Consider the following 21,590-nt stretch of genomic DNA (forward strand, 5'->3'; position numbering starts at 1 on the left):
TTGTCAATTGTTAACCAAGCGTGCATGTTTTTGGGATGTGGGAGGAAACCGGAGTGCCCGGAGAAAACCCACGCAGGCACGGGGAGAACATGCAAACTCCACACAGGTGGGGCCGGGGATCGAACCCCGGTCCTCAGAACTGTGAGGCAGACGCGCTAACCAGTCATTCAGTTACCCTGACATGCATTTTTCTGGAATGTCGGAGGGCCTCGAACCCAGACGTTTTACCCACTATGGAACTGTGCTTCCCTGATCATTTATTCAGAATTAATGTCTTTTTTTTTTTTAAAGATACATCATGTAAAATTTACCAAAATAAATACTATATTTTTCCATTCAACTCATAAGAATTGATTAGTCAAGACCAAGACATAATGTATAGTACAGAAAATACGATACATTTTCGTGTGTGACGATAATCGGATTCCATCTGTTGTTCCCCTCCATTACTCGCTACATACAGTATGTGCTTCCCCTTACTTTCCCATCCCTTTATCCTGACATTTACTCCTCTGCGGGGTCCTGCACGGCTGAGGAATCGAGTTCAGGCAAATCAAACCATCTCTCGCTGGTACAGTTAGTTGGGAAAGGATGCATGAGGAGATAGCAGAGCGTGTCTCAATTCCAATAGAACACACTTCAGTTAATCTGCATATCAATCTTGACATTCCGCCTCCTCTTCGCACATACGTTTTTGTACAGTATTTTTCCCCCTTTTGTCACACAGTATGATTATTTTTTTGCACACACGCTCATACATTGAGACAAAATGTATTATAGCTAGTGTTTTGGTGCAGCGACAGTGTAGATGGTTGAGGTGACTGAGCGTTTATTCTGGATTGTGGAGACGTTCAAATCAGACATGATGGGGGGGAAAATGCTGTTTTGTAGACTCCTACATGTGGAAGACAGTTTTTTAACCTCCACCAAGGAGTTTATGATTTTATTGTCATGGATTAGTTTTTTGGCTTGTTTGTCTGTTGTATTTTTATGACTACACTGACAGTGTAAAACGAATACATTATATTTTTATGACAAAGTAAATAATGAAACTAACTACATAGAATACTTGTCACATCTCATTGAGTTTGAACAAATTTGTATGCAGAAGCTTTAATGTCAAACCAAACCAATGGAGTCTCATTGAACATATTCAGGTGTGTACCGGTTTATCACTGTCAATTCTTGATTGTAATTTTGTTTTCGTATGATTCTATTACAGTTTTTGAAATGCTACTCCCTCCCAAGTAGCACCTTGACTTTGTCACTTGGTGGAAGTCTGCCATCTGGCTTGTTTAAAATACTTTTCGAGTTAGACATTTTATTTAAGACCATTTTTGTTTGATAACCTTTGCGATTGGTTGGAGCAATGGAAAAGGACTTGGCCGTCATTGATCTAATTTGAGCTACTCTTTATTGTGGAAACAAATGAGTGCACTTTCTCTCTTTGTCCCTCTTGTTATCATCCCTCCATCAACAGGATAGTGTGTCAGCTGAAGGACGCGACAGGATACAGAGTACAAGAGGCTCAGGTGGAGGTGTGTGTAAGAGACTGCGTTAATGACTACAGGGCCCTGTCCCCCAGGCCATTCACTTTTGTGGTAAGGACCACACAATAGTCACACTGAGATTGTATTGTTGTTTTTTTTTGGACCATATGGATGGCATTTAAATTAAACTGTGGAGTTATTTCAATGGTATAGCCTATACCTAAAAGCTTTTGAACCATGTCAAAAAAACAACAACTAATATATATATTTTTTTATATTTGGGACAATTGTGTGGTTTTAACTTTATTAGGAGAAGGTCATTTTCTGACCCCGGGCCATTACTCTAGGTTCTGTGATGGTGGGTCCAAATACTTTTGTCCATTAAAGTGAACGTATTACATTTATAGCTATTGTAGATACAATTCAAAGTGATACAGTACCTGTTTGTTTTGTCTCTTCTCCAGACGCCATACTTCACCGGCATCCAACCATCTCAGGGTCCCATTTCTGGGGGCACCCGTGTCACTATAGAGGGGAGCTACCTCAATGCAGGCAGCTCTGTTTCTGTCAGCATTGGACCACAAACCTGCCATTTTAAAAAGTAACAATATATTTGTCGCTCAGAACTACAAATATGTTTCCTTCTTTGCCTGTTTGATACTCAATAAAATTGCTTTTGACATTTGCTGAACCGGTAAAAAACTGACCAGGGACCGAGGATTTGGAAAATTTGGGAAGAGAACAGAAACAATGACAAAGCAAAAAAAATAAAAATAATAATAAATATATATAGATTCCATTTTCTCTACCGCTTTATCCTCACTAGGGTCGCCGGTGTGCTGGAGCCTATCCCAGCTATCTTTGGGCGAGAGGCAGGGCACACCCTGAACTGGTCGCCAGCCAATCGCAGGGCACATAGAAACAAACAACCATTCGCGCACACCTTCAACACCGAAGGGCAATTTAGAGTCTTCAATCAACCTACCGTGCATGTTTTGGGGATGTGGGAGGAAACCGTAGTGATATATATATATATATATATATATATATGCTTTAATAGTTGTTCATGTGTGAGGAGCCATATTGTCGTCGTCAAGTACTGTATTATTCACAGGCAAACAGCGACGCTTTGCCTGCACTCGCGCAGGTTTTTCCTTAATCTCAGGCAAGAAAAACATTCCCAGCTATCCCAACAGTGGCATGCATGTCATACGTAGGGATTAGCCCCCGGCTGCTAATCTGTGTTGAAGCAACTACTGTGTGCCAGCTTTGATGTTGCTGCAGTCATTTGTGTCGCAGCCCCCTCACAGTAGAGCTAGTTGATTCCACTTCACCGCAACTCTGTCTTTATCTGTCAGACCTGAGCTCTGCCGCTGTGTTTGTAGCATTTTATCAAGGTGCTGGCGTATGCTTCTAAAATGAGTTGCTATGGTGACAAACCGACGAGGACATTGGAGATTATTTCGCCGAAAGGACAACATCACAATGGAATACATATTCTGCAAAAGTCGAATCGCCTTCAACAACCAAGGGGTGTCCATTCGCCGCAATACAACATTACCTTGACCGGGGTGTCTGAGAATCAATTCAAGCAAATTGAATGGCTACATGCACAAACGCATGTCTATGCTGCATTACTGTTGTGTCGTCATGTCCCAGAAAAGCAGCCAACGCATAGCTGTGCTCCATGTATATTTGATTACGTAGCTTGATGGAACTGCACTCATGAATGTAATAGAGATGGTTATTCAGCAGACAGAGTACACACAAACATGCACACACACACGTACACGCGTACACTCACAAAAAAAAAAAGTTGTCGGCATAATTTATGCGTAGTTAGAGGAATTCAATATTCACCAATAATAGAACATACTGTACTGTATATACCCTACTCTGGGCTTATTGCTACATTTTAGGTAATTTTGTTATCATATTTTCAAGACTTTTTGAAGGTAGCCATTGATTGTCTGTTCTCAACCCAAATGAGCAGTGATTCTCAAAGTGTGTACAGTAAGAGTATCACTACTGATACGTGGGCAAAATCGCTGCCCAAGTACAGTTCAGTTGTATTTAACTTTTAATTTCAATATATTTGCATTTAATCTTTATGAACTGTTTGTTTTAAAACATTTATTTGGGTACAGTTTTAATTTTCCTATATTTAAGCGTAGTGCTAATGTTCAAATTGCATAACGCTTCAATGGCTTGCAATAATATTAAATGTACAATTTAGGAACAAATGATGATTATAGCGTATGTACAATTATGTGAGTTGTTCAAATGGGTATTCTGCTGAAGTCCTAAAAGTTAAGTCGCTGTTGTTGTTGTTGTTTGTGAAACCTGTTACTGTCCAACAACTTCTGGACATACAGTCACTGTATCTCTGGGTCCAAACAACCAACGTTGTCTGTCCATCCAGGAGGAATGCCCATGAGATAGTGTGCATAACACCGGCTGGCCTGGCTCCAGGAAGTGCACCTGTCTTGGTGGACATAGATGACGCTGACCTCAGAAACCCGGAGGTCAAGTTTAACTATACCGAAGACCCCACTGTGCTGAGGATTGAACCGGACTGGAGCATTGCCAGGTAAACTTTTATCTCATGGAACAACTGACGACATTTCATTCAGATATATTTGTACTATAGTGTATATATTGCTACAGCTGTGTACTGTGTGTAGCCCAGCAAAGACTCCTGGGTAAATGTATATTACTCACTCGATCGTTTGTCATGTCACAGAATTTCAAAGCAAAACGCATTGTTGGTTTTCTGCTTTTCTGTTTTGCTCTGTTGCTTAGACAAGAATGAACACAAGCATAATTGAGGAGTTGTTGCCCAGAACACTATCATATGCACTGAAATCCAAACTCCCAATCTGGTCACCAGCCAATCACAGGGCTGACCCTTTTAACCCTTTCCTACCGAGAGGCTAGTGATGATGCTACTCTGAGCACTGGAACCAATTTAGTAGCAAAAGGTGCTCTAGAGACAGACAACTATTCAGACTCGTGTTCATACCTAGAAGCAGTACGCAGGCTCAAAATAGATTGATGAATTTAATTCAATCGTCCCACTGTATATCTGGACAGGGGCAGATGTAAATTCCAGATGAGACTTGAGATAAATTCATTTTGTCGCAAGACATTTTTCATCAGGCTAAAGGCAGTTTTTCCACCGCAAGAGATCAATGCTAGAGTTGTGAGGTTGTCACAGCCAATTGGACATTCATACTTTGACACCGAGTGTTAATTAACGTGTCGGCTAAGGAAAATCAAGCTTTTAAGTTTCTGCATGAACTAATTCTTCTTAGCGTTATTTAGCTTTGTATAATGGGGTACTGCAGTGCATGTACACTGATAAATTAATAAAAGATATCTTCAAACTCAGCATTGACTACATGAGTAAAGCATTACCAGAAGGGCACAGATAAGCCAAGGGACGGGGTTAGCAGATGCAAGCACATATGATGATAGGGTATTATTATATTATCATGTTTACAAAATTTATAACCCTTTTATCTTTTTTTAATTTCTCATTGGAGCATATGTTTGGATTTTCATTCTACAAAGGCGTATTAGAGCCATGCAGGAAAGAATATACAAGAAATGAAAAATTGTTGACTTGCTAATGGTTTAATAATAATAAATGCTGAGAATAAAGTTGTACTTTTAATGAGCCAATGTCTCTCTTTCTAGAGAAATATTATTCATGTAATAGCATTGAATATGTTATTGATTATAACAGTTTTGGTTGATGATCACTTAAAAACATGCAACGGGAGAGTTGATTCCAGCTCATGTAATTATTTTAGACGCGACAATCATACAATTACATCAAACTGCTCATGGTATTGGAAGGAAAACCATTTGAAAAATATTTTGTTTTTGAAACTTAAACTTAAGACAAGATCCTCTACAGTAAAAAAAAAAAAAAAAAAAAACAGCAGCACATTTACAGGAAAGACTAAAATTACAGAACACTTTCATTTAGCTGGCATGTTTCTGACAGTGTCACCGTCACACCTCTGCTCAGACAGAAAGTATGACGAGACGATTAAACGTGAAATCGCATTTGATCATCTCTGCCTCATTGTCTGCCTTTGCGTGCCAGCAGAGAATTGGCACTTTTTCTCAAGCGGTGATAAGTGATGAAAGGCATTTAAAGGGAGTGTTAGGGCATTGTCATTATGCAAGTCCGATGATGATCCATTTGGATGAAAATGGAGCACTTAAAAATGAGTGAATGACAATTGCTCACCTGGGGTCCAAAAGAGAGACGGGGGTAATAGTGGAGGTTAGGAAAGGTTTTTTTTTTTTAATTATAGCTTTAACTATTGGTGCTGCTGTTGCGGAGGAGGGATAAAATATTGTCTCATTATCTGAGAAATTCAAGCAACATCTGCGTTGCATCAGAAAGTTTTCACTTGCTTTGTACACTTGAATTAAACGCAACCTCAGCTTCGCTCACATTACTCTAACTTGTGTTTGATCGAGTCATGCGTAGTGGCAGTGCCAACGGGCCAGCTGAATGCTTTATCAATTATAATAGAGTGCAGAGACATAAGTGATGGATATAAGTGAGTGTATAGTTTGTTAAGCGGATAAATTACAGCCGTAGCAACCGCCATTGGAGGAGTGGATCATTTAGCAAACTCAATCAATAATGAGACTCAGTCCATGATTTATTTATTTTTTTAACTCCAAAGCAATGTTAGTGGAAACATTATAGATTATGTGGAAGTACATCACAGCTAAAACGCAACAATATAAACAACAATACTCTCTATTCTATTTTCATACTCAGTGCACTTTCTTCACATTACAGATAGCGTAGCACGTGTAGATATCAAATAGAATCCATTGAAACAAGAATGTCAGCCAGTATAGCAACAGAATAATGAAAAAAAAATATTGATTCAATATTGATCATGACCAAATTGTACACCTTCACTTCTATGTACATGCTTGACTTTTATCAATTATATTCATGCACTATACATTAGAAAAATAAGGATAAAGTGAAGAGCTTTTTGTCCCCTCAAAATGTGACAAAGGAAAAAAAAATATCTTCCTCTTCTGTTGTGGAGGTACTCCATTATTTTGTTGAACTTGTTCAGACTGAGCCATTGAACTGTTTTAACAATCAACTATAGTAGAAGTATAGTAGAAGGTCACGTGACCAACACGGAAAACGGGATAGCTGACTTCTTGTGTCTGCTACGTTAGCGAGCATAACAAGAATTGATGATGTGGTTGTTTGAAGCCGAACTTGTTAAGATTTTGATTTCTTCAGGACTGGTGTCTTCAGACAAACGTTAAATACAGTAGATTTTTATCATTTTCATGTATCTAGACAAATATATGATATATGTAAACACAAATGAAGCCTAAACATGAAGTATTGTCAACTTTGGTGGGTCTGTGGTCCATCCATCCATCCATCCATCCATTTTCTACCGCTTATCCGAGGTCGGGTCGTGGGGGCAGTCGCTTTAACAGGGACACCCAGACTTCCCTCTCCCCGGCTACTTCATCCAGCTCTTCCGGGGGGATCCCGAGGCGTTCCCAGGCCAGCCGAAAGACGTAGTCTCTCCAGCGTGTCCTGGGTCGTCCCCGGGGTCTCCTCCCGGTGGGACGTGCCCGGAACACCTCACCAGGGAGGCGTCTGGGAGGCCTCCGAATCAGATGCCCCAGCCACCTCATCTGGCTCATCTCAACGTGGAGGAGCGGCGGCTCTAATCTGAGATCCTCCCGGATGACCGAGCTTCTCACCCTATCTCTAAGGGAGAGCCCGAACACCCTGCGGAGGAAACTCATTTTGGTCGCTTATGTCCGGTATCTTGTTCTTTGGGTCACGACCCACAGCTTGTGACCATAGGAGAGGGTCGGAACGTAGATCGACCAGTAAATTGAGAGCTTCGCCTTTCGGCTTAGCTCCTTCTGTACCACAACGGACCGATACAAAGTCTGCATCACTGCAGACGCTGCACCGATCCGCCTGTCGATCTCCCATTCCATTCTTCCCTCACTCGTGAACAAGACCCCAAGATACTCCAAGTCCAAAAAACACATGTAGACTGGTTGGGCGAACTCCCACACACCCCCGAGGACCCTGCCGAGGGTGTAGAGCTAGTCCACTGTTCCACTGCCAGGACGTAAACCACACTACTCCTCCTGAATCTGAGATTCGACTTCCCGACGGACCCTCCTCTCCAGCACCCCTGAATAGACCTTACCAGGGACGCTGAGGAGTGTGATCCCCCTGTGGTTGGAACACAGCCTCCGGTTCCCCTTCTTAAAAAGGGGGACCACCACCCCAGTCTGCCAATCCAGAGGCACTGTCCCCAATATCCACGTGATGTTGCAGAGGCGTGTCAACCAGGACAGCCCCACAACATCTAGATCCTGTAGGAACTCTGGGCGAATCTCAACCACCCCCGGGGCCCTACCACAGAGGAGCTTCTTAAACAACTTGGTGACATCAACCCCAGAGATAGGAGAGCCCGTCTCAGAGAACCAGGCTCTGCTTCCTCATGGGAAGGCATGTCGGTGGAATTGAAGAGGTCTTCGAAGTATTCTCCCCACCAGCTCACAACGTCCCGAGTCGAGGTCAGCAGCGCCCCATCCCCACTATACACAGTGTTGATGGTGCACTGCTTCCCCCTCCTGAGACGCCGGATGGCGGACCAGAATTTCCTCGAAGCCGTCCGGAAGTCTTTCGCCATGGCCTTACCGAACTCCTCCCATACCCGAGTTTTTGCTTCAGCGACCACCAAAGCTGCATTCCGCTTGGCCAGCCGGTACCCATCAGCTGCCTCAGGAGTCCCACAGGCCAAAAAGGCCCGATAGGACTCCTTCTTCAGCTTTAACCACTCACCGTTGGTGCCCACCAACGGGTTCGACAGGCACCGACCACCTTACGGCCACAGCTCCAGTCGGCCGCCTCAGCAATGGAGGCACGGAACATTTTCCACTCGGACTCAATGTCCCCCGCCTTCCCCGGAACATGAGCAAAGTTCTGTCGGAGGGGGGAGTTGAAACTTCTGACAGGGGATTCTGCCAGACGTTCCCAGCAGACCCTCACAATACATTTGGGCCTGCAAGTCAGACCGGCATCTTACCCCACCAGGTGGTGATCAGTTGACAGCTCCGCCCCTGGTACCAGAGCCCAAGCTGTGTGTGGAGGCGAGTCCGACTATATCTCGTCGGAACTTCTCGACCTTACACACCGGCTCGGGCTCCTTCCCTGCCAGAGAGGTGACATTCCACGTCCTTGAGAGTGTTCTTGCTGGAAAAGTATAAATCTCTTCTTCTGTCTTCTGTGCAGTGGTGGAACTCTTCTGACAGTGAGCGGGACCAACCTAGCAACCATCCGGGAACCAAAGATCAGGGCCAAGTATGGGCAGGCAGAGTCTTTCCATGTGAGTATTATTCTTTCCGCATTTAAATGTTTTATTTAGTTGTTTATTGAAAAGATTAGCAGTTATGGGATGGTGACTGTTTCACTGCATTACAAGAGAAACTACTTTAAATGCACTGTAAATCTTGAATATGAACAAGTCTATGTGGGTTGAATTATTGACTTTATCCCACATAATAAGAAAAGTTTGAATTATGAATTAAAACGACAGCTTAGCGCAGCTGCTCTCGCAGGCTTTTGCGAGTTCAGATATCTAGACACGTACATTATTTACTTTCAAACAAGCATAATCTGTCAGATTCACACAGCACAAACATCATGCTCCAGCGTCTTCTGCTTAAGGTGACAGAAAATGTGTCGATCACTCAACTTCTTCGGTCTCGAACGTCACGTCACATTTCAGATATCAATGTGCCACATGACTTTGTGTCACAAAATGAAAGATACAACAAAAGAAATACTTTTTGTGTCACGTTGACATTATATAAATTAATTGGTTAAAACTGAGAAATTAGCTCAACTTGACTGTCTTTAAATGGAAAACTTAATGGGAAAAACAGAACGAAGGAACTCTTATTTATGTATGTATTTTTTTCTTATATTTTCTTTTTTTATATTCATTCATTCATTCATCCATCTATTATATATTTATTGGCAGTGGAACTTATACTTTTAAGCCAAATACTAAAAGGACAGTGGTAATTGTGCCATTATTACGTGACAAAGAAATGGTCAGAAGTACACTCATGTTAGAATTGTTCAACTAACTCCTTGTTCAACTAACTCCTCGCTTTCACTCTCATTTTCAGAACTGTACCGTATACAACAACTCAGTCATGGTCTGCCTCGCTCCATCTGTGGCAGACTCCGAGCTGAGTTTTCCCGAAACCGGCACCGGTCCTGATGAGATTGGGTTTTACATGGACAATGTGAACTCCTTAGTGGTGGTCAACGAGACTTTCAGCTACTATCCCGACCCCGTGTTTGAACCGCTGAGCTCATCTGGGATAATGGAGCTCAAACCAACTTCTCCGCTGATACTTAAGGTCAGAAATGATCACTGTTTTCACTTAGGGAATGAAGGTTTTTCTAATTAATAAATAACTAGAATTGTAAATGGAGATAACACAAAATACTCAGAGTAGCAATATAACAGAAGTAGAAATAGAGGATCTTATTATAACGTGTGTGCATGTGTGTGCGCATTGTTAAGATGGAATGGAGGATGTTTACCAGGTTGTGGAGTGGGTTATGGGCTCAGTCAGAGACAATGGAATTAGGAAGGGGAGTGTGTCGCTGTGTCCCACTGCTAAAGCAACAGGAGACTCAGAAGCCATCGCCTCTCACTCACTTCTCTTAAGTCCCACGTATTATTTTTTCATAGGCTCTTTTTTCAACCAACTCATTTACTTTCCTGAAGTTTTTTTGCCAAGTTTCATGCTGTTTTGCATTTATTTTCCTCCAGGTTATCTGGTTGTTTCACAGACGCACGTGCAAATTTAGATAAGTACGATGCAGAAGTGAAGTGCCGGTGCCGCTTCTCAGCCCTGAAATGTTGTGTTATTTCAATTTAAGTGTAAAAAAATAAAGGACTGATGGTTGATTTGTATTTGTTGTGACGGGAACATGGAAATACAGTGTAAGTTAGGTTCCCTGAATAGTCTAAATTGTGCATACAGTATGTGAGTGTTGATGGTTGTTTGTTTATATGTGCCCTGCGATGGGCCAAATGGTCTGACTGATGTTCATTGACTGCAATTGGCAACCAGACCAGGCTGAACTCTGTCTCTCACCCAAAGTCAGCTGGGATAGGCTCCAGGTCACCCATGACAGTAATGAGGACAAGTGCTAAACAGAACGGATGGGTGGACATTGTTCATAAACAAGGTTAACAAAAAATAATTCCTCATTGTATTTTTTCATTTCCTTCATTTAGGGTCGTAACCTGATCCCGGCAGCCCCAGGTAACAGTCGACTGAATTACACGGTGTTCATTGGAGAGACTCCGTGCGTCCTCACCCTGTCTGAGAGCCAATTGCTGTGCGAATGGCCCAACCTTACCGGACAACATAAAGTCACGGTCAGTGCGACTTTCTGGGACACACTCTGTCGATGTTTCAAGTATAATTGTATGTACTATGGTGTGTCTTGTGGATGACTTGTGGAGTGTGTCACCGTTGGACTTTTGCTGCATGTGACGATCATGTGCTGGAACAGATGAGCTTGAATGTAATACAGTGCGCAAATTTGCCAAACCATCATGTTGGTTGTTACAAGCAGAATGTAAACAGAACGTTGAGTACCAGTAAGGGCTTCCTTTATCTTTATCTTTCTTTTTTCCCCCTTTTTTAAAATGATACTCTTATTATTATTATTATTATTATTATTATTATTATTATAAGCCTATCCTGGCAAGTCTTATTCAGCTCATACATAGGAAGTACCGAATCAGTTTAGAATCCATTATCCTACATATATTTTGTCGTGTACTTGAGTAATCAAGGACCCGACCCCCCAGCCCCTAAGAAAAAGAAATGTTTTTTATTGATTTTTTTAAAACTATTAACATGCATTTTATTCTCAATTGTGAGGGCTGGACTTCTGTCCTTGAACTGCATATTTTGGTACTGAGTGTGTAGTATAAACTGTACAGAATTTGAGACAAAATCAGCCTTTACTAAACAGTTAGCATTCGCGTTTAGCATTAGCGCGCTAGCAATGACCAATTTAGGTTTAAAAAAAAAAAACAAACAACTACCATTTAGCTCACCACTACATCACGTTATATGTACATTACACATGTAATAGTTTCTTAAAAATCACGTACAGACGCTCCTCTGTTGTTTTGACAATGCTTTTCACTGGCCCAAAGCTGCGTCCGTCTGCAACAAATGTCTGTGCGGTAAACGTGGACTGTGGCCAAATGGTTCCGGGCGGCGCAAATGAGTTACGGGTGTCAATTTGTTTTCACGGCCCTGATAGTAAGCCCACTTTTTTGGGGGGAGTGAGTTGTAAATAAGTCGTAGAGTACTACTTTCTGTTATTTGACCATTTCATGAGGTCTTAGTGGTGACATTTATTGTCTCTAATCTGATTAACAATTCATTTTAATGTGTTTGAGACCTAATGATTTACTTCCGATGGGGTTCATATTACAGACTTCAAGTTTAATATCTTTCCTGCAGAAATCTCTGTACACTACATTTGATCCTTTATATCCATTACTTCATCACTGGTCCTTTTTGTAATGCCTGCTGGGTTAAGGTATGTTCAAACTGACCTCATTCATGTTTATGCATTTGGAAATATTCCCATCTGACAATCTCAGCACATAATGTCACTCTAACCTTGCTGTTGAATTATGGGAATAAACCCTTGTGGCTTTCCACAACAGTTTCCTCTGACAGATCCAGGTTACGCTTCACTAAGCTTGCACACCAAGGTGGCTGTTAAATATGTAATGCTTAATTAACATTCTTAACTTTACAGGTTCTCCCCTTGCCTGTTGCTGAGCATCGGGTAGTGGAGGTCTTGTTTTTTTTCAAATAACTTTTCACTTGATCTAGAAAGATGAAAAGTGCTACAGAGCCACGGTACGCTTTTAATGTTGAGTTTAATCTGTTAGGGCTGAAGTGTGTGACACGTCCAATTGAATGAACCTTGGCACGTTTGCACGTGGAAAAAAACCAAAAACATTTCTTTCCATCCAGTGAAGCATACTCACATCAGCAACTGTGCATGCATCAGCAGTTCTTTGCTGCAGGTGCTGCTGGGTGTTAAGTCCCTCGGTGCACTCTGTTTTTCCAATATTTGTATTAGTTTTAGTCAGTGTTAAATAGTATGGCAGAGAGAATAAAATGAACATAACCCTCAAGATGTTTTTTTCAAATTGCTCTGACACATAGCTTTGCTTTGTACCCAAACTCATATTTGGGCATGTTTACAACCTTTCACCCCCTGTCGTACAGTGCAGCAAGACCTAGATTAGAATTTGGGTTAAAAGTCAAACTTCATGTTCACACAGTTTCCACAACAATCTTGAATTCCTCAATCTATTCTATTCCAGTCAACCTCGGATTTGTTCTTCAATTTAAAAAAAATATATTCATGGCAATTTCAATTAATCTTTTCCAGGATGAAATTGTCAACATGATAAAACATTTTTGTAAAATGTTTTAAATTCCCAAAGGTTGAGCACCATTAACAACTGTTAATAGTAAAATAGAAAAACTATAAAAACTCAAGTTACCTAATGACAAATGACATGCATAATGCAGTGAGTTTTATCGCTGATCTCTCTTTTCTTAACATTCTTGACATGCAAGCGTAAAAAATAAATTAACCACTGAAAGCGGCGCCTTGCATGGCAGCAGCCATCCATCGGTGTTTGAATTTGTGTGAAAATGGGTGAATGTGAGCCTTTGGAAATGGCCTTGGGCACTGTGATGGTGTAGATAAAGCGCTATAAAAGTGCACTCTATTTACCATTTAAAACAGTGGTTCTCAACTGTTGTTACCCTGGGACCCACATCTTCCTATTGTTGCCAAGTCGTGACCCACTTTTACAGAAGTGAAGAACAATAAAGTTATACTTGTTAAATTCCATCCATCCATCCATCCATTTTCTGAGCCGCTTCTCCTCACTAGGGTCGCGGGCGTGCTGGAGCCTATCCCAGCTGTCATCGGGCAGGAGGCGGGGTACACCCTGAACTGGTTGCCAGCCAATTGCAGGGCACATACAAACAAACAACCAGTCGCACTCACAGTCACACCTACGGGCAATTTAGAGTCTCCAATTAATGCATGTTTTGGGGATGTGGGAGGAAACCGGAGTGCCCGGAGAAAACCCACGCAGGCACGGGGAGAACATGCAAACTCCACACAGGCGGGACCGGGGAATGAACCCGGGTCCTCAGAACTGTGAGGCTGACGCTCTAACCAGTCGTCCACCGTGCCGCACTTGTTAAATTGTATATTCTATTTATATGTATGTATATATCTATGTCCTAACGCCTAACCGACTAGAAACATGTAAACTGGAGCTGTGGGTAATCGCTGGTGATAATGATTAACATAATGTATAGAATAATTAATATATGCCCTGCGATTGGCTGGCAACCAGTTCAGGGTGTAGCCCGCCTCATGCCCGAAGATAGCTGGGATTGGCTCCAGCACTCCCGCGACCCTAGTGAGGATAAGTGGTTCAGAAAATGGATGGATGAATAATTTATATAAGGACTGGGAAGTACCCAAGACTGGGTGACGGATCTGTCCAATTAGGTTGCTGTCAGTAATGACTGACTTGTAGTCCAGCCAATAGCTGTATGAACAGTTAGTTAGATGCCAATCAAAGATGGTTTATAGTTTTTTTAATTCAAAGACTGCAAGAAGCCTTGATCTAAAGAGAAATGTGAGTCATAGCAAAACATATGAAATAAAAAAAATAAAAAAAATAAAAAAATTATATTTGGGGAGTTGGGGTCCTAAATAGCCAAGGAATCACAGCAAAGCCATTTTCACACCTTTAAGAAAGGCTGAGGAGGCTGTGTCAAAAAGCAATGTAACATTTTTTTCCCCCAAGCATCCGTGGTGTGAATCATGTCAATGTCATTTTCGTCACTTTAGAATCAGAAAGGCAATACAAACAAACTTAGTAAGTGCAGCCCACAGCGAGCGTTGAGCGGTGCTTGTTTCGAACTGCCACCAGACTGAAGAAGCACATTTCTGATTCACTTTGACTGCAACAGACTTTTAAAATCACCACATCTTGCACTGAAGAAGGTCAAACCTCAGGCAGACGACACAGCTCCCGCTCGGAATATATTTGGATGTATGTTTGAATATTTGTGCCAGTACACCCACTCACTATCCCCCATGCCCCTTTTTAAACTTATCGCCGATGTCGTCTCAAATGGCCTTGCTATATCTTTTTGACATTTGTTCCCTGCTAGCGACAGCCAATATGCCTCCAAATTGAATGACAGCATATCCATTTAATTCAGCATGATAGCTCTCAACGGCATCAACCAGCCAGCTCCAAGGTGGAACTCTGCACAACTTATTTAAAACCCTTACATAACACACACTTGCATTAAACCAGAAAATGTCATGCTGGATATCGAAGTGATGCAATATGATGAGGTATTGGTTGAGTTTGACCATTTTTTGACAGAAACCGAACAAAAAAAGCCATCCCTTTACTTCTTTGTACTGTCTATAAGCATCAACTTTATATGTGCTTATCTGCAGCGGTGAATACTTATGTATATTTATTAGGCTTTACACGATCAGAATTTTTTCAGTCAGGTCAAACCAACATTACAACGTGACAGAAATAATGGGTGCTAACTTGCTGTAATTAAATTACTTTATTTTTAATTCAACGACTTCACCCACACCGAAACTTTAGAGCATGATTCGACAGAATCGTGGCATGTTTATGTCCAACCGTTCGTGCTACCGCTAGCTTGCTAGGCTACATAGCATTGTATTGCCTGCATTCGAGTTGCCTGCATTGTATTGCCTGCATTCGAGTTGACAAGATAAAGCCCAATGATCGTAAAAAACGGGATGCGGTGGTATTGAAATACAAGATTTTATTTTAGTAGTCTGACTGCAATCGTGAAAGAGCAAATTTGTCTTGTAGTCTGATCCGGGCATTACGTGTTGTCTGTCTCAGACGTGTTGTCTGTTCCACGCCGCCGACATGTTATTATTATTTTTTTTTAAATAACTTTATTGGCCGTCAGATATTTCCAATACTACGTCTAATGAATAAACTAGCTTTTGGATTCAAATATACTGTGCACACGGCCCGGCGGAGTAAATGTCTTTTGCGGAGCCGATCAATGACGTCATTGATCGGATTGGCAAATTATGACATTAAAGCCGATCAGCCGATCAGCATAAAATGCTAAATACCGGCCGATACCGATCAGCCCGATAAAATCGGTGTAAAGTCTAATATTGATATACTATGTTTAAGTGCACATGTATGCATGTGTTGCGAGTGATAGTGCGGAGAGGGACGCAGCTGTTGCACAAAGATTTTCCCCATGTAGAATGACCTACTTACAGGGGACCCCAATGGTTGTCCAGACACACACAGCTTGTGTGGCTGTAAAGCGAGGGCCCTACAATGTGTGTGTGTCAGCCAGCCTTTGCCTGTCCCTTCTGACGCTCAGCTGCGTGTTGGCAGCTGCACGCCTCCCTCGAGTTTTTCAAAGAAACTCGTTTGTTGTTTTGGCCTACAGCTTTTTAGTTCCTCCATCAGTCCTTCGGTCTGTCACAAGAGTAAAAATAGACGCTGACATCTTTGAGTCATGCTTGCGCTCACACGGCACTCCTATCATCTTAGGATATATTGTTGTCAAGCACTGTTAATAGTACAACAATAACCTAGCGTGACTTTGATAAGTGACGATGTTTCTGGTAATGTCGGAGTCTTACTGCTTTGTTTGGTGAGAGGATGATTACTTCACTTACTGCAACCTGTGTCGTATAGTCTTCTTTCCCCACTCTAGCTCTGTTCACAGCAACACAGACACAGACCGTTCTTTGGAACGGGCGTTTATTGCTTGGGCATCTTCATCCTTGCACATCTTGCTCATGCCATAGGAACTACATTTATTAAGCAATAAATAAGATGCACGGTGTTGACATAAAATAAATAAAATCACAACAAAGCAATACCTGAAAGGCTTCTTGCCATGAAATGAGGTTGAAAGTCCGGTAATATCCTCAAAGTTTCTTTAAAGCTTGTTTCTCGTCCCTTTGGCTTCAGACGTAGCATTAGCATTAGACATAGAGTCAGACAATGCCAAAACAATTACAAAACGAGTGGCTGTCATCCTTTTAACCTTCGTAGCAACACAACCAAAAAATTGTTCTAGACATTGAACACATACAACATTGTCAACCATAATAAACGTCGGACATTCCTTGTCTATCACATTTCATTAACATAGTAACTATATTGACATCAAGACATTTATAGATTTACAATGTCATAAATGATAACCCAAGTTATGAATTATGTATCATAAATGAGGAAAAGAAATGCCGAGCAACACTTACACCCACCTTCTTCTTGTCTTAACACCCCCTTGTTGAGTCTGCTCCTTCATTTGGCATAGGAGTTGCAAGAAAAATACAAAATGAAAATAAAAAAACCTTAAATGCTCCCTGAACTTTTGTCTCATGAGATTTGTTGACCGTAGTCAAAACCTGAAGTCATTTAAGAGCTGTGGTTTTCCCTGAAAAAAATTATGGAACTTTGATACAGTCACAACATTCTGTTTTGCCAAAAGCCAGTGCACGACCATGTACAGTACATTGCAGTACTGGAAAGATACTAGAGTTTCTCTAAAATTGTCAGGGACGGCTGTGCCGTGAAATGCGGATCCCAAGAATTTACTCGAGACAAAAAGTCCCAAAACAAATTTTAATTAAACAAAAGGAGCACGCAAGGGCTCGAAATACAAAACCAATAGACAAGCGGCACTCGAGAGGATCCGAAAACGAATAAGACCAGGACATGTGACAAAAAGGTCAGTGTAATGAATAAACAAAGTCCGAGTTGAGTACACTAAGATGCTGGGTGGATGGTGTCACAGCAAAAGAACGAGATTCCCAGAATAAAATGTAAACAGTGTGTAACTCTGAAGGACTCATTGATGTGCTTACTGTTAGACAGAAAAAATAGTAAGAACACAGGACGAAAGCTCACGAGCCAGTATACAGACAGAGCAAAAAACATGGATGTAAACCACGGAATATTCCGTCACCCACACACTGTCACGCCGGCACCTAAAAAGGCTGGGGTTTGAAAATATCTTGGTAATGCAAATCATTATTTTGGAGTTGTCATTATTTATTATATTATTATTGAATTTGTTGTGCTTATCTCAGCTCTCGTACGTGTTCTTTCCTTGGAATAAAAACATTGAATCCCTTAAATGCAAAGCTTCCAAGGTTCATCTTGCGCCCAAGAATAGTTTGGGGTTCAGTTCTCTCCAGCAATCAGCCCAAATTTTTGTCTGTGATAGGACTTGAACCCCAAACCCTCTGGTCCAAAGCTCACATCCTTAAGGCCTTTTTACACTGCACTTGGTTTTCTTGGGGTACGTTGGGAAATTCAATCTGACGCTCTGAGAGTGCAGCGTTCAGAGAGGCAGAGCGTGCTCCATTTTCGAGGAATTTACGAACGAGCGTGTTGGCCATTGGCAGGGATACATCAGGGCGTCCGCCATATTGAACGTGTCAGTTCGGCCTGTAGACATCTCGTCCTGCCCGACGCTCCGGCCGCTCAGTCTCCTCAGTCGGAGCGGCGGGAGTGCACTTCCAGACCGTGGCGCTCTGAATAACCAAACGTAACTCCCCAACAACGCTCTGAGTTTCCGAACGGAGTTTCCGGAGTGTCGCATGTGCTCTTGGAGTGCATTTCCTAACGTAATCTTGGTGTTCAAAGCAAGGACGGCAGTGCCCCGGTGCGAGTTTGGTCATATTTGGAAGTGCTTTGCATAGCAGCCTTAGTAGGAAGTAACAGGGAACCTTTCACGCTGGTTGTTCTGTTGCTGTTAGCAATCAGAAATCACTCCGCCTTTCCTTTTGGATGCTCTTGAATGAAACATGTTTTAGTATGTGTATTGCCCACTTCTATTACCCAATGCACTTACCTTTGATTATCTACTGTAGATGTAGAATTGCAGTTGTTCCTAAGATGACTTAAAGCCTCACAATTTCTGATGAAATCTACGCTTGTGTTTTTTCATGACAAAAAAACAAAAAGAAATCACCTCTTGACATCTGTCAAATATGTAGCATGTATTTATGGTTTAAAGGAGCTCAGTACAATAACAAAAATCAGTTAAAACTGCATCACACATGAATTTTTAACCCGTCAGTTTGAGCAGCTAAGTAGACTGAAACGTTAATAGATTCCTGCTAATGCTAATGTCCTGTTTATATTAATGTCATTTCAACTCATTGATTACTGTCCGCTTATTCGTATAGTGTATGTTCAAGGTGTTGCAATTGTCTCTCCTAGTGCTAGTTTCGTTTGTACACATACACTACATATAGTACGTAGCTATTGACGCTACAATTTTTTTGCTTTGATTTTGTTCTCCTAATTAGACACGGAAGTTCACTTAGAAGAACTTCAAAGTGTATCATCATTATTCATTTGAGTCTGGTATCAACCCCCCTAGTGGATCGCTTGATTTGATGGATTCCCGCGCTGTGTGTTTCTTTTTTTATTTACTGAGATAAACTGTTCTTATGCAAATGTACTTACTGAACGCTAAAAAAACAAATACGTTGTTTCACTTTTCCTAATTGCCATAGCTGCTTGGGGAGATATTTAAATATAGCTAATTACTCTGTTTGATTACTTTTAATGCGGGTGAATATGCTTTATGCTTCTTGTGTTGTTTTACATTTCCTCTCTTGAATAAATCCATGTCACCCTTGCATATTATTTCTTGCTGACCACATAGTTAAGGGTTTAGGCTTTATATGTGCTGTAGCATTATCCAAGGAATACATGGCTGCAATATTTCTTATTGTAGCCATATGTAAAGAACAAAATAATTGCGTAATGTATGTATTAATTGTTTCTGCAGCACCAAATATCAAACTGCATTTCTTAAACCCTTCTCACCAACGTTTTATATCCTCCTTATTTGTGTGAGCAGTGGTATGTTCCATCGTCAACATTTTTCAACGGTTCATAATGAGTTCTTTTATTTTTAATCCCATGTATCTCCAGACCAGAGCTCGTGAACGAAGCTGAGAAAGCCATCTTGTGAGATCTTCATCGTCCACTGCCCTAAGCGTCTGCCCTGCAGGCAAAAAAAAAAAAAATCAAAGCATTCCTGACAAAAAGTGTTCACAGTAATTAAGGTGATGTAAGTCTCCCCAAGCAAACGCCTGTCAACAATGGTCCTCCATATTGACTACAGAGGAGATCAAAATTTCATGTTTCTTGAGGTAGAAATTGGGTCAAACAACTTCTCTTTCATCAGACCACCAAGTTTCCATTTCCTTAGACCACCAACTATTCGCCTCCAACCATCTGCTGCTGTGAGATGAACTCATACGTCGTATTTATTTTCGTCTCGATGAAGTTGAATCCCAAGAGAAACAGAAAATGAATTCTGGGAAAAGTAAATCATTTGCAATATGCTTTTCCCTAATGATCCTTTGAGCAATACCCTGAACATTCAGCTCTGATAAGGCAGCTTCCATGTCATGGAACTTCTGTGTACATTTCGATCATTAAAAATATTTGTGTGTTTTCAGATCCGAGCCGGCGGGTTCGAGTACTCCCCGGGTACACTTCAAATCTACTCGGATAGTTTGCTGACACTGCCTGCCATCATCGGGATCGGAGGTGGCGGCGGGATGCTGTTGTTGGTCATCATCGCTGTGCTGATAGCTTATAAGAGAAAATCAAGAGACGCTGACCGCACCCTGAAACGTCTTCAGCTGCAGATGGACAACTTGGAGTCCAGAGTGGCCCTGGAATGTAAAGAAGGTATGGTCAGCACACATGCAGCTTCGCCTACGAAGGAAATTATCCTAATTTGCAGTTTCAAACAGTTCATTAGATCTTATCGTGGAAGGTCTCATGGAATCCATTCTGGGAAGTTTGCTTCAGATATGAGAAAAAAAAAATTCCCCATTCGAAAATAATGGACAAAGCAAAAATATCTCCCGGGGTCAAACGGTCAGCACATTTTAGAACTTTTCAGGCAAATCTATAAAGTAACGCGTTAACATTCTTAGCTATCATACTTGTGGATAAAGACATTAACCACTGTTAGTAATACTGCAAAACATAATGAAACAAATGATTGAGTCGCAATCCAAATTTGCCTCACGTCATTTGTTCTGCATCTTCACAGAGTGTAAAAAGACGTTTACTGATACATTATTAGAACAATGTAATACTTGAATACTTGAAGTAATTGATTACAAGTAACAATGTGTATGGTCTTGCTGGAGTCTTATTGCTTTGAATGTAGGTCTGCTTAATTCTTTTCTTCTCACATTGCTCTTCTCTTAAAAACCCTTGTTGAAGCTGATCCTTCTTCTGAAATAAGTGTTTCAAAAAAAATACAAAAACATTTAGGTCAATGTGAAAAACCCATTCTGTGCACTTATTCCCACATCCTAAAGAGCCCATGCTGCCTTCTGCTCTCCCAGATGTCCTTTAGAATTGTAAAAGTGTGTGTGGGCAGAGAAGCAGATAAAAGAGGCGGACTTGGGGGGGCGAGACGGGGGGACGTGTAGTTCAATCATCCGCTAGCCATTATTAGAGGCAGACATCACAACATTGACCGTGTAAAAGTAGCATATGAGCAGACATGAATAAATAGTTACACAATAGAAATGACAAAGGCAAGCCACAAATTACCATAGTAAAGTACTGTAAAGGTAATGCAGATGGCTGTAAATTCTTTTGTCATCCAGCAGACGCAGCAAAGTAGGTAGATGACAGAAAATTACTGCAGAAACATGATTACGAGGCTCGTGAGACAATTGTATTCGTATACTGCTTTAGTACAATTGAATTATTAATTCGATGTGAAATGTATGGAATTGAAAATGCATATAGCCCGCTGCAACAGTTTACTATCAGTCAATCTGTTGCTTGTTTTTGTTTTTGTTTT

The 21,590-nt window shown here is 41.3% G+C and overlaps 1 protein-coding gene and 1 long non-coding RNA gene across 7 annotated transcripts in view; one reads left to right on the forward strand and one right to left on the reverse strand.

Annotated features, from left to right (window-relative positions):
• The window catches only part of LOC133475469 (plexin-A1-like), a 231,610-nt gene that overhangs the window by 190,591 nt on the left and 19,429 nt on the right, over positions 1–21,590 (forward strand). For all 5 annotated transcript variants that reach the window (XM_061768359.1, XM_061768375.1, XM_061768394.1 and 2 more), the window contains 7 exons: positions 1,481–1,601; positions 1,955–2,091; positions 3,913–4,080; positions 8,821–8,914; positions 9,723–9,959; positions 10,850–10,993; positions 20,218–20,452. In XM_061768359.1, coding sequence (XP_061624343.1) covers positions 1,481–1,601; positions 1,955–2,091; positions 3,913–4,080; positions 8,821–8,914; positions 9,723–9,959; positions 10,850–10,993; positions 20,218–20,452 — 1,136 coding nt within the window. The remainder of the gene's footprint in view (positions 1–1,480; positions 1,602–1,954; positions 2,092–3,912; positions 4,081–8,820; positions 8,915–9,722; positions 9,960–10,849; positions 10,994–20,217; positions 20,453–21,590) is intronic.
• Positions 18,724–21,588, reverse strand: LOC133475491 (uncharacterized). 2 transcript variants are annotated; one of them, XR_009787862.1, is made up of 3 exons: positions 21,335–21,588; positions 20,388–20,436; positions 18,724–19,757 (listed from the first exon to the last, which is right to left on the reverse strand). It is a non-coding gene; the product is annotated as an uncharacterized LOC133475491 (long non-coding RNA). The 2 variants fall into 2 exon arrangements; XR_009787860.1 differs by lacking the exon at positions 21,335–21,588 and having other exon boundaries at positions 20,388–20,520.

Source organism: Phyllopteryx taeniolatus, chromosome 1 (assembly GCF_024500385.1).
Source record: "Phyllopteryx taeniolatus isolate TA_2022b chromosome 1, UOR_Ptae_1.2, whole genome shotgun sequence".
Classification (NCBI taxonomy): domain Eukaryota; kingdom Metazoa; phylum Chordata; class Actinopteri; order Syngnathiformes; family Syngnathidae; genus Phyllopteryx; species Phyllopteryx taeniolatus.